This window comes from Salmo trutta, chromosome 1 (assembly GCF_901001165.1).
Source record: "Salmo trutta chromosome 1, fSalTru1.1, whole genome shotgun sequence".
NCBI lineage: Eukaryota > Metazoa > Chordata > Actinopteri > Salmoniformes > Salmonidae > Salmo > Salmo trutta.
The window spans coordinates 14017381-14031147 of record NC_042957.1 but is presented as its reverse complement, the minus strand read 5'-3'; the positions used below and the strand labels follow the sequence as shown (position 1 = coordinate 14031147).

The following is a 13767-nucleotide window of genomic DNA, read 5'->3' as shown; positions in this document are numbered from 1 at the left end:
TTTCAGCTGTGCTAACATAATTGCAAAAGGGTTTTCTAATGATCAATTAGCCTTATAAAATTATAAACTTGGATTAGCTAACACAATGTGCCATTGGAACAAAGAAGTGATGGTTGCTGTTGTGGATATTCTATAAAAAATCAGCTGTTTCCAGCTACAATAGTCATTTACAACATGAACAATGTCTACACTGTATTTCGGATCATTTTGATGTTATTTTAATGAACAAAAAAATTGAAAAAGGAAATTTCTAAGTGACCCCAAACCTTTGAATGGTAGTGTATATACTGCATATTATAGTCTTTTAAGATAGGAAATGAACCACAAGTAGTTAAATAACCCACAGAGTCTCTGTATGGAGAGAGAGAGAGAGAGAGAGAGAGAGAGAGAGAGAGAGAGAGAGAGAAAGAGAGAGAATACTTATATCCACATGAAGATTCATTTACACTGATACTGAATAAATTATGTAACCAGACATTTCTCCAGCTACAAAGGTGACAAAGTAATCAACCAACTACATCTCACTGTTGCACACATATACATAACGGTAAGTAATTTGATTTCAAATGATGATAGGGTGTTCAGTACCCTGACGGTTTAGTCTGTTAATGATTAAACATTATGGATTTAGCAACAAAAGTTGAAATATTTAATATCAGCCTTATTTTGCAAAGCCATGCACAGTCTCTCTTGGTATACTAGACTATTATCATCCCCGCCATTACATTCCCGCAAATACACATTTCATTGCTACCCTCATCACCTGGGGGACCTGTCCCAGACTAACGCAGGGAAAATCAACTAAATCAGGATTTTAGTGGAGCCTGTGGAGCATTATCGAAAAACTGACAAATTGACACATTTATTGGAGACTGGCTTGTTTTCTAAATTATTTACTTGTTCTTAAGGTAGTGTTAACAGAATGAGAAGTCAGTGTGTAATAATAATACGTATGTAAGAGAGAAGAGTTTAGCCTAGGGATATATCAAGTTTCTCAATCTCATTTATATTAAGTACTGTCTATTTCAAACTACCATATGTATCCTCTGGTGAACAGGTTTTTTCAACAACTCCAAACCTCCCACAATAATGTAGCAAGGCCATTCAAATGTACATTTGCAAAACAATATGAAATACATAACTTCCATCAATAAATACTCCGACAATTGAAATAATTAGAAAGCGGTAACATATTATTCATAAAATATTACATACAGTGGATTCAGAAAGTATTCAGACCCCTTGACTTTTTCTACATTTTGTTACGTTTATTCTAAACTGGATTAAACAAAAAATGTTCCCCATCAATCTACACACAATATACCATAATTACAAAGCGAAAACAGGTTTTTATACATTTTTGCAAATCTATTAAAAATGTCAAACAAAAATACCCTGTTACATAAGTATTCAGACCCTTTGCTATGAGAGCTCAGGTGCATCCTGTTTCCGTTGATCATCATTGAGATGTTTCTACAACTTTGAGTCCACCTGTGGTAAATTCAATTGATTGGACATGATTTGGAAAGGCACACACCTGTCTATATAAGGTCCCACAGTTGACAGTGCATGTCAGAGCAAAAACCAAGTGATGAAGTCGAAGGGATTGTCCATAGAGGTCCGAGACAGGATTGTCTCGAGGCACAGATCTGGGGAAGGGTACCAAAAAATGTCTGCAGCATTGAAGGTCCGCAAGAACACAGAGGCCTCCATCATTCTTAAATGGAAGAAGTTTGGAACCACCAAGACTCTTCCTAGAGCTGGCCGCCCGGCCAAACTGAGCAATCAGTGAGAAGGGCCTTGGTCAGGAAGCTGACCAAGAACCCGAAGGTCACTCTGACAGAGCTCCAGAGTTCCTCTGTGGAGATGGGAGAACCTTCCATAAAGACAACCATCTCTGCAGCACTCCACCAAGCAGGATTTATGGTAGAGTGGCCAGACAGAAGCCACTCCTCAGTAAAAGGCACATGACAGCCCGCTTGGAGTTTGCCAAAAGGCACCTAAATAACTCTCAGACCATGAGAAACAAGATTCTCTGGTCTGATGAAACCAAGATTGAACTCTTTGGCCTAAATGCCAAGCGTCACTTCTGGAGGAAACTTGGCACCGTCCCTATGGTGAAGCATGGTGGTGGCAGCATCATGCTATCGGGATGTTTTTCAGCGGCAGGAACTGGGAGACTAGTCAGGATCGAGGGAAAGATGAACGGAGAAAGTACAGAGATCCTTGATGAAAACACGTTCCAGAGCACTCAGGACCTCTGACTGGGGCAAAGGTTCACCTTCCAACAGGACAACAACCCTAAGCACACAGCCAAGACAACGCAGGAGTGGCTTCAGGGCAAGTCTCTGAATGTCCTTGAGTGGCCCAGCCAGAGCCCAGACTTGAACCCGATCATACATCTCTGGAGAGACTTGATAATAGCTGTGCAGCTACACTCCCCATCCAAACAGACAGAGCTTGAGAGGATCTGCAGAGAAGAACGGGAGAATCTTCCAAAATACAGGTGTGCCAAGCTTGTAGCGTCATATCCAAGAAGACTTGAGTCTGTAATCACTGTAATCGATGGTTCAACAAAGTACTGAGTAAAGTGTCTGAATCCTTATGTTAATGTGCTCTTTCAGTTGTTGTTTTTCATACATTTGCAAACATTTCTAAAAACCTGTTTTTGCTTTGTCATTATGGAGCATTTTGTGTAGATTGATGAGGGCAAAATAACTATTTAATCAATTTTAGAATAAGGCTGTAACTTAAAAAAAGGGGGAAAAAGTCAAGGGGTCTGAATACTTTCCGAATGCACTGTAAATACATTACATGAAGTGCTCATTTTCTCATTTGAAGTAAGGCTTTTAATAATCTCTTATATTTTAAATAGTATAGCATAGAGCTAGAGTTAAACCCAGAAATACTATACTATAAAGAAGAAGGTATTTTATGTGTTAAGGGCTCACTTGTAAAAGAGAACTGGGTCTCAATGTGAACTTCCCTGTGTAAATGAAGTTAAAATAAAATAAGGTAACATATCCTGCATAAATACATTTCATCAAGTGCTCACTTGGAGTAGGGGTGAAGTTGTTTAGTCTTAGCCTTCTTGGAGAGTCCAACCCTGATGGGACGTGTGCATGTTTTCAGAGGCTCCAATCTTTTAGGTTGCTCAGGCTTTCCTGGAGATAAGGAGACAAGAAAAATACATTATTTAGTACTGTACTTATGTGTGTGAACAGACTACCACCTGCTGCATACAGTACAGTGTAGTGTACAATATCTAGGCCTAACTCCAATTAACAGACCAGATATGTTAGAGAGCTGCTGTTGATAGCATGATGCTCCAAGAGCTGTAAAAGTCCTCAGTGAGTAAATAAATAACTCCAATTACTGAAACGCCTTACTTCAACTAAAACCTTTTACAACCTGCTGATTTTTAACAAAATACTCCCCTCAGAGTGGGAATGTGTAACCTACTTTGGTTTAACTGGTCCAAGCATGGGAGAAACATGAACGCAGGAGACCACAGCTTGCATTTCTCATCTGCTCCCTGCCCCCTGGAGTGATCTGTCGACACAATCCAATAATAATACCGTCATGTTAAGGCAGGATTACTCTGTTCGTGATTTGATAAGCTATCACTGTCCCCACAACAACAACAACAAAACAGTTTTTTTTATGGCTGTGTTTTAATTCCATTGTTGCATATAATTTTGGAACGTGTATTGATAGTCTGCAAATTGACAACAAGAAAGAAAAAAAACACCATCCGATAGGTGTCTGACTGATGCAATAAAAATACAAATACAAACTACTCAGTTAACATTCTTGTTAGGGTTACATCAATAAACTTGTTTTCTGAGACGTCTTTATGCAAGACATTTATCTAGAGAGTGAAGTATCAGACCAAGGCCTTTTGTTAAATGTCGAATCACACCTTTGTGCTTGGCTGAAGAGTACATGGAGTCCTCTCCCTCTGTGCCGTGATGGCAGCATTCAAGAGGCACCTCCTGCTCACAGTCAAGGCCCCCAGTGGTACATGTAGTTTCTGGTTCTGCTTGATATGTTTTCAGACCGTGGTCATCATCTCCCATTGATGTGCCTCCACGTGGTTCGTCTTCCACTGCATCCTGGCTGCTTGGATGGTCACTAGTGCTCCGTCTAGGAGATGAGAGTGATAATACTTTATTAAAGGGATAGTTCGGGATATGAAGGAAGTTCATAAGGAGGTCGTTTCGTGTGCCAAAGCTTGCTGATCCCGAAGACATCCGGTCTTTGTGCTAACGCTAGTTAGAATTGGCTCGCGAAACTACCTCTAACTTTCTTCATACTGGATGCAGATACAGTGGGGGAAAAAAGTATTTGATCCCCTGCTGATTTTGTACGTTTGCCCACTTACAAAGAAATGATCAGTCTATAATTTTAATGGTAGGTTTATATGAACAGTGAGAGACAGAATAACAACAAAAAAATCCAGAAAAACGCATGTCAAAAATGTTATAAAATGATTTCCATTTTAATGAGGGAAATAAGTATTTGACCCCTCTGCAAAACATGACTTAGTACTTGGTGGCAAAACCCTTGTTGGCAATCAGAGGTCAGACGTTTCTTGTAGTTGGCCACCAGGTTTGCACACATCTCAGGAGGGATTTTGTTCCACTCCTGTTTGCAGATCTTCTCCAAGTCATTAAGGTTTAGAGGCTGACGTTTGGCAACTCGAACCTTCAGCTCCCTCCACAGATTTTCTATGGGATTAAGGTCTGGAGACTGGCTAGGTCACTCCAGGACCTTAATGTGCTTCTTCTTGAGCTACTCCTTTGTTGCCTTGGCCGTGTGTTTTGGGTCATTGTCATGCTGGAATACCCATCCACGACCCATTTTCAATGCCCTGGCTGAGGGAAGGAGGTTCTCACCCAAGATTTGACAGTACATGGCCCTGTCAAATGATGCGGTGAAGTTGTCCTGTCCCCTTAGCAGAAAAACACCCCCAAAGAATAATGTTTCCACCTCCATGTTTGACGGTGGAGAGTTCTTGGGGTCATAGGCAGCATTCCTCCTCCTCCAAACACGGCAAGTTGAGTTGATGCCAAAGAGCTCCATTTTGGTCTCATCTAACCACAACACTTTCACCAGTTGTCCTCTGAATCATTCAGATGTTCATTGGCAAACTTCAGATGGGCATGTATATGTATTCTTGAGCAGGGGGACCTTGCGGGCGCTGCAGGATTTCAGTCCTTCACGGCGTAGTGTGTTACCAATTGTTTTCTTGGTGACAATGGTCCCAGCTGCCTTGAGATCATTGACAAGATCCTCCCATGTAGTTCTGGGCTGATTCCTCACCGTTCTCATGATCATTGCAACCCCACGAGGTGAGATCTTGCATGGAGCCCCAGGCCGAAGGATATTGACAGTTCTTTTGTGTTTCTTACATTTGCGAATAATCGCACCAACTGTTGTCACCTTCTCTTTGGAATCTGATTGATTGATTGCTTCTGTGGACTTGTGTCTTTTTTACAGGTAACAAGCTGCGGTTAGGAGCGCTCCCTTTAAGAGTGTGCTCCTAATCTCAGCTCATTACCTGTATAAAAGACACCTGGGAGCCAGAAATCTTTCTGATTGAGGGGGTCAAATACTTATTTCCCTCATTAAAATGCAAATCAATTTATAACATTTTTGACATGCATTTTTCTGGATATTTTTGTTGTTATTCTGTCTCTTACGGTTCAAATAAACCTACCATTAAAATTATAGACTGATCCTTTCTTTATCAGTGGGCAAACGTACAAAATCAGCAGGGGATCAAATACTTTCCCCCCCCACTGTACATAAAAATGGTATCTTGGAGTTCACCTGACTCTGGGGAAGTACATAAGAAGCTTAATTGCCAAAATTCAAAATTATCTCTTTAATCCACAAGGGGAAATTAGTTAGTCACACAGTAACCATAATAAAAATAATAGAAACACTCACGTTATTAAATCAGTGTTGTCCTCCTCAGCTCCAGGATTCCTAACGCTGCACTGTTCAGACGTTGCTCTTTCGGATGATTGATAACCTGCCTCGTCACTGATCTCAAAATACAAACTGAGCTCTTCCATGACCATGTCAAACCTCTCCTTTATTTCAAACTCTGGGAAGTCGAGGGTTTCAGAAACCGGATGGATGTTTTTGTCAGAGGTGAGAGTTGGGAGTTTTGCCTGAGGGGGAGAATCACACTGGGAAGTTCCACAGAAAAGAATAGAAGACTGGCAAGGCATTTCTGGACTCAATGATGGAGAGATTTGGGGTGAGATAAAGTCGGGGACAGGGACTTCATTAAACTTGGTGTTTTCACAGTGGAAAAATCCCCTCTCAGCTTCCTCTTGGCACTGGTCCTCTTCTTCCTCTGCTATGTCCTCTTCATCACTCTCTCCTGAGTGCATAGTGCCACCAGCACTGTGGTGTTGGAACTCAGTTTTAAACGTTTGACTGGGCGAGCTGCTGAGGAGAGGGCTGTGCTCCAGGCCATTGGTGTCAAGGGGACAGAGCTGGATCTTTTCAAATGTGTCAAACCCAACTGGCACACAGTCAGAGAGAATGTGTGCCGCAGATGGCATGACTGAGACTGATCGGTCCTCCTCTCGGTCCCGTACTGTGTCATCCTCTGGGTTAGAATCTGATCCTGGGACGACAGCATCGTTGGGTACTGAGGTGAAAGGGACCACAAGATTGTTTTCAATCTTGAGTAGTGCTTCAGTTCCGTCGGTGTGATCAACTGCTGGACCCTCCTTGGCAGCCTGCAAGAGAACAGTTCCAGGTGTAGCTTCTGCAGGAAGGTGGAGTATTGGTAGGTTGGCAATTTTGCAGAGTTCTCCTTTGGGCCAGTTGTTGATCCACTCACCAGTCATCGCACCTATGACCCCTGTGCTTAGCATGTCACAACGAGGTATCATTCCAAGTTCCTTGTTCACTGAATCGACATGCAGGTCAGTTTCTGTAACACTGTCACCGTTTTCCTCCATTATTCCATTCAGAACTGTGCACTCAGATGGAAAACTAACAGCCTCACGTGTCTTTAGATAGTCTTTAATGGTAGAAACCTGGCCAGCTGGGTCCCATTCCTCACAAAGGTGTTTTGCTGTGTCAGAACTTACTTCGCTTCCCTCTTCAGCATCATAACTCTCTTCATGGCCAGGAGTGCTGCTGAGAAGTGGCTCCCAATGATGGATCCCCTGGCTGCTTGTGTCATGTTCCTCTGTTGTGCAGCTGCACTGTTCCACCAATAACTGGCAGGTGTCTTCATATTCACCTTTGAGTTGGGTTCCATTTTGAGCATCAAAATGAAAAGAGAGCTCCAAAGTAGCATTCTTGACATATTCAGCAGTCCTCAAGAGGAAATCTTCTGGTTGTGGTGGGTAAAGAGGAGACATAGTATATTCTGGTTGTGGTGGGTGAAGAGGAGACGTGGTATCTTCTGGTTGTGGTGGATGAAGAGGAGACGTGGTATATTCTGGTTGTGATGGATGAAGAGGAGACATGGTATCTTCTAGTTGTGGTGGGTGGAGAGGAGACGTGGTATATTCTGGTTGTGGTAGGTGAAGAGGAGACGTGGTATCTTCTGGTTGTGGTGGGTGGAGAGGAGACGTGGTATATTCTGGTTGTGGTGGGTGGAGAGGAGATGTGGTATATTCTGGTTGTGATGGATGAAGAGGAGACGTGGTATCTTCTGGTTGTGGTGGGTGGAGAGGAGATGTGGTATATTCTGGTTGTGGTGAGTGGAGAGGAGACATAGTATATTCTGGTTGTGGTGGGTGAAGAGGAGACATGGTATATTCTGGTTGTGGTGGGGGAAGAGGAGACGTGGTATCTTCTGGTTGTGGTGGATGAAGAGGAGACGTGGTATATTCTGGTTGTGGTAGGTGAAGAGGAGACGTGGTATCTTCTGGTTGTGGTGGGTGGAGAGGAGACGTGGTATATTCTGGTTGTGGTGGGTGGAGAGGAGATGTGGTATATTCAGGTTGTGATGGATGAAGAGGAGACGTGGTATCTTCTGGTTGTGGTGGGTGGAGAGGAGACGTGGTATATTCTGGTTGTGGTGGGTGGAGAGGAGACATAGAATATTCTGGTTGTGGTGGGTGGAGAGGAGACGTGGTATCTTCTGGTTGTGGTGGGTGGAGAGGAGACGTGGTATCTTCTGGTTGTGGTGGGTGAAGAGGAGACGTGGTATATTCTGGTTGTGGTGGGTGAAGAGGAGACGTGGTATCTTCTGGTTGTGGTGGATGAAGAGGAGACGTGGTATCTTCTGGTTGTGGTGGATGAAGAGGAGACGTGGTATATTCTGGTTGTGGTGGATGAAGAGGAGACGTGGTATCTCCTGGTTGTGGTGGGTGGAGAGGAGACGTGGTATCTTCTGGTTGTGGTGGGTGGAGAGGAGACGTAGTATATTCTGGTTGTGGTGGATGAAGAGGAGACGTGGTATATTCTGGTTGTGGTGGGTGGAGAGGAGACGTAGTATATTCTGGTTGTGGTGGATGAAGAGGAGACGTGGTATCTTCTGGTTGTGGTGGGTGGAGAGGAGACGTAGTATATACTGGTTGTGGTGGATGAAGAGGAGACATGGTATATTCTGGTTGTGGTGGGTGGAGAGGAGACGTGGTATCTTCTGGTTGTTGTGGGTGGAGAGGAGACGTGGTATCTTCTGGTTGTGGTGGGTGGAGAGGAGACGTGGTATATTCTGGTTGTGGTGGGTGGAGAGGAGACGTAGTATATTCTGGTTGTGGTGGGTGGAGAGGAGACATAGTATATTCTGGTTGTGGTGGGTGGAGAGGAGACGTGGTATCTTCTGGTTGTGGTGGGTGGAGAGGAGACGTGGTATATTCTGGTTGTGGTGGGTGGAGAGAAGACATGGTATATTCTGGTTGTGTTGGGTGGAGAGGAGGCGTGGTATATTCTGGTTGTGGTGGGTGGAGAGGAGACGTTGTTTCTAAAGCCACTCCGTTGACGTCAGAGCAAACTGCATGTTCGGTTACACTTGCTATCTTGTTGCGATTAACATCAGCTGGCTTTTGACTGAGGTCTGTTGAAACCGACAGTTTCTGTATTGTGTTGTGATCAACACCCAGTTCATACAAAGTTTCAGCTGTCACAGTGCCAACAGCGTGCCCCAATGTTGGTTCACGGAGATCATCATGCGTAAGACCCATATTGATCTCAGCCCCATCACTCAGTACAGGTCTGTCTAATACCGTATAACAAGTGACAACGGAACCATCTACATATTCAACTACTGTCTCAGCTGCGGCAGAGCTGTCATTATGCATGAAGTACTTCTTGTTAACTTGGGCTTTTGCTTCTCTATCGCAGACATCTGCATTTTCTCTCACATCATTTTGCAATTTGGCTACATTTCCCTCATTTTTTTTCACTTCTGTAAAGTTCCCAAAAGGTTCAGTTTCAGCATGAGAGCCAGATGACTCGCAGTCCTCTCTGTAATCACTGGGTAATGGGTAACGCCTGGCCTCTTTCTCATAGCAGATACTTTGATTGAATCCATGTTTATCCTCATTCTGAATCTGATGATTATTTTCACCTTCAGTAGATCCTTTGATGAAGCCCATACTGTAAATGGCTGAATTCAGAGCCAGGCTTTTACAGGTGTAATCAGGTTCTTCAGTACCATCACTCACATTTGAGCTGTGGTCGGTTACTGGGATGCGGCTTTCACCATTTTGTTCAGTCACTGCTTCTTCATCTGCTGCGGGACTAGTACCGGTGAGACTGCATTTGAGTGATTTCCCAGGCTGATTGAAATCATGACTTGAGGATGTATCAGTTGCTCTGTCATCAGAAGAGTGAGACTTTGCTGACACACACCCTGCTTCATTTCTAGAGTGAAAGCTGTAAGAAGAGGTGCCTGTTTCACTAAGTGGATCATGTTGTTCATCTAGCCCTTGACATAGACCTTGAGAGTCTCCATCTGTACTGCGAGGACTGATTACACATGACCCTGCGCATGTCTGATTATCTCCGAGAGCTGTACTCTCCTCTTTTCCCATTTCTCCACAATGAAATCCTGTCACTATGTATTTGAGATATTCATGGTTAGATTCAACTCTATGTGTTTTGTCCCCCTGAAGAATAGGCCTATTCTGCAGTGATGTGACACCGTCGTTGTTCCGGAAACTCAATAGTTCTGGGAATTCGAAATGGGTTTTGCAACTGTGTTTGTTTGTTATTGTGCAATCTGTCCTTAGTCGTTTAGGAGACAATGGAGCAGTATCTTCCTCAATGGGAAAACAACCATCTTGTGTGTGTTTATCCATTCCTTTTTTTTATCCACTACACCTAAAACAAAGACAGATTTACTGTCAACCTATGTTTTTATTCCAGAGAAAACACATTGAGTAAGATATGTTGTTTATAAAGTGTGTATGGCATATCAAAGATTACATTTATTTGAGAAACACACTTATAGAATGACGAGCTAATGATTACAGAATTAAAAGAAAAGGAAATCTTTTGTAGCTTCTTATTTCAATATGGTTGATAATTTACATATAGGCTTACTGCAAGTGCAATACATTTGGCCAGCGAAATAGAATACAACATTACTGTATGATTTGATAGTAACTGTACAGTTTAAGTCGGAAGTTTACATACACCTTAGCCAAATACATTTAAACTCAGTTTTTCACAATTCCTGACATTTAATCCTAGTAAAATAATAGAATAATAGTAGAGAATTATTTATTTCAGCTTTTATTTAATTCATCAAATTCCCAGTGGGTCAGAAGTTTACATACACTAAATTAGTATATGGTAGCATTGGCTTTAAATTGTTTAACTTGGGTCACACTTTTCGGGAAGCCTTCTACAAGCTTCCCACAATACGTTGGATGAATTTTGATCCATTCCTCCTGACAGAGCTGGTGTAACTGAGTCAGGTTTGTAGGCCTCCTTGCACGTACACGCGTTTTCAGTTCTGCCCACAAATTGTCTATAGGATTGAGGTCAGGGCTTTGTGATGGCCACTCCAATACCTTGACTTTGTTGTCCTTAACCTGTTTAGGATAGGGGGCAGTATTTTCACGGCCGGATAAAAAACATACCCAATTTAATCTGGTTATTACTCCTGCCCAGAAACTAGAATATGCATATAATTATTTGATTTGGATAGAAAACACCCTAAAGTTTCTAAAACTGTTTGAATGGTGTCTGTGAGTATAACAGAACTCATATGGCAGGCCAAAACCTGAGAAGATTCCATACAGGAAGTGCCCTCTCTGACCATTTCTTGGCCTTCTATAACCTCTTTATCAAAAATAGAGGATCTCTGCTGTAACGTGACATTTTCTATAGGCTCTCAGAAGGTGCCAGAACGGGGAATGATGACTCTGCTGTCCCTGGGCGAAAAACAGTAGGGCTTTTGGAAAGTGGTCGATCTGAGAACAATGACACGGGTGCGCGTGTGCATGTGAAGACTCCATTTTCTATTTTCAGTGTTTGAACGAAAACGAGGTCTCACGGTCGGAATATTATCGCTATTTTACGAGTAAAATCGCATAAAAATTGATTTTAAACAGCGTTTGACATGCTTCGAAGTACGGTAATGGAATATTTTGAATTTTTTTGCCACGATACGCGCCGGCGCGTCACCCTTCGGATAGTGTCTTGAACGCAAGAACAAAACGCAGCTATTTGGATATAACTATGGATTATTTGGAACCAAAACAACATTTGTTGAAGTAGAAGTCCTGGGAGTGCATTCTGACGAAGAACAGCAAATATGAACTTGATTGAACAAAACATGCATGTATTGTATAACATAATGTCCTAGGAGTGTCATCTGATGACACTCCTAGGACACCGCGATTGCATATGTTTTTCGCCCAGAGACTGCAGACACCCCATTACACTTTCTGACGCCTTCTGAGAGCCAATGGAAGCCTTAGAAAATGTCACGTTACAGCACAGATGCTGTATTTTCGATAGAGATGCCACAGATAAAGAACAAATTGTCAGACAGGGCACTTCCTATATGGAATCTTCTCAGGTTTTGGCCTGCCATATGAGTTCTGTTATACTCACAGACACCATTCAAACAGTTTTAGAAACTTTAGAGTGTTTTCTATCCAAATCTACTAATTATATGCATATTCTAGTTTCTGGGCAGGAGTAGTAACCAGATTAAATCGGGTATGTTTTTTATCCGGCAGTGAAATTTCTTGTTAACCTCCCAAACAGGTTAACAAGAAATTTGTGGAGTGGTTGAAAAACAAGTTTTAATGAGTCCAACCTAAGCGTATGTAAACTTCCAACTTCAACTGTATACTTCTTTCAGCATTTACAACCAACTGCTGAAAATGGAGCTTTGCACCCTGAAAATATATCAAAGCAGTAGTTGATTCCTATGACTCACCTTTCAGTGAAACCAAATCTCAACAGAGGAAAGGTACTTCAGCAAAAACCTTCAAAGCAAAATACATAATCATCAGTTACTGGATTTTAATACTGTAGCACTGAACAAACAAACGGCAATATACATAATATATGTTTACATAACATTACAGCAGGTGAGAAACGGTTTGAACATGTAACCAATGTAAATTGTATGCATCTGATTGCCATTAGTGATGAGTCTTTCGCGAACAAACGGCTCTATTTAAACGGATCTTTTCGGTGAATGTCGGGAACCAAATCGCATCGGTGAAAGAGGCGTTAATTTGGCTCCCTGATTTGCATAGTGCTACTACTTTTTGAGCTCAAAACAACGTTTATCTGCAACTAAGTTACAAAATAATTATCTAATTATCCTCACTTCAGAAACAATAAATAGTGCGGAAAGCGCGTCAATCTGGTCCACGCAAAACCAATAGCTATTAATAATAATAGTTTGGCCAGGTAAAAATTTATTTAAATTTCATGATCTGACATAATGGTAGCCTATCTTTTGGTATTTACATTGGAGATTTACAATTTGTTCATGGTTCTAGTTCGATTTGAACCATTTTCAACGAAGAGCTGTTTGGGAGCCAAAGGAGCCGGCTCACCGAAAAGACTCGGAATGCCCATCACTAACTTCCATTTGCTATTGTACCTTCTGAATTTAATTAAAAAGCATATGAATAGGCTGCCACCACAAACACATCGTTTTATTAATGAACAAAAGGCCCCGCTTTGTATTGGTTCAAAATCTAAATTTACACAAAATGAAGAGCCGTTTTAGATGGATTCGGATAACAATGTCATTATTGACATCCCTGACAACTTTTTGAAAATAATAGCTAGCAAGCCTAGCTAGCTAACTAGCTAACTTTAGTTACCCTACCAACCAAACTAGCTAGCTCGTAATATTGTAAATGTGTGTAGTTTGTAAAATACAAGTAGCTACCTACAATAATAGCGTTTTCACAACCCGACACTTATTTGATGACTTACCAGAGAAACCTTTTACAGATTCAAAACAAAGTAGCTAGCTAACGTTAGCTAGTTAGCCATTTTTGTTGTTGCGAAACTGGACGCTGTGGTCTGTGTGGTGCTGATGCTGCTGACACCACCAGCTGTTTAGCTGTTTGGCGCGAAATGCCACTAGCGCGTGCGTGAGTGAGTCAATGAAGGTAAGTGAACCCTTGGCGCCAGATATGCTGTAAGAATAGATAATCAGCCTAACCTTTGGTAGTGGCAGCCTTTAAACAAAAATAAGCATAAAGAGATGCTTTGTTACATTATCATTGATTATTTTTGGACTGTTCAAATGCTGTTGTTCCTTTTGAAAGTAGGACTGATTTGATAGTAATGGCAGGA

General features: G+C 42.0%; 1 protein-coding gene across 1 annotated transcript; it reads right to left on the bottom strand.

The window, feature by feature from the left end:
• Nucleotides 1–2749: 2749 nt before the first annotated feature.
• On the bottom strand, nt 2750–13478 carry LOC115166180 (uncharacterized). Its single transcript, XM_029719987.1, has 6 exons — nt 13402–13478; nt 12383–12431; nt 5956–10308; nt 3923–4146; nt 3463–3552; nt 2750–3164 (listed from the first exon to the last, which is right to left on the bottom strand). The coding sequence occupies exons 3-6, from the start codon at nt 10284–10286 to the stop codon at nt 3052–3054; spliced, it is 4758 nt and encodes a 1585-aa protein (XP_029575847.1). The 5' UTR covers nt 10287–10308; nt 12383–12431; nt 13402–13478; the 3' UTR covers nt 2750–3051.
• Between the last annotated feature and the right edge of the window lie 289 nt (nt 13479–13767).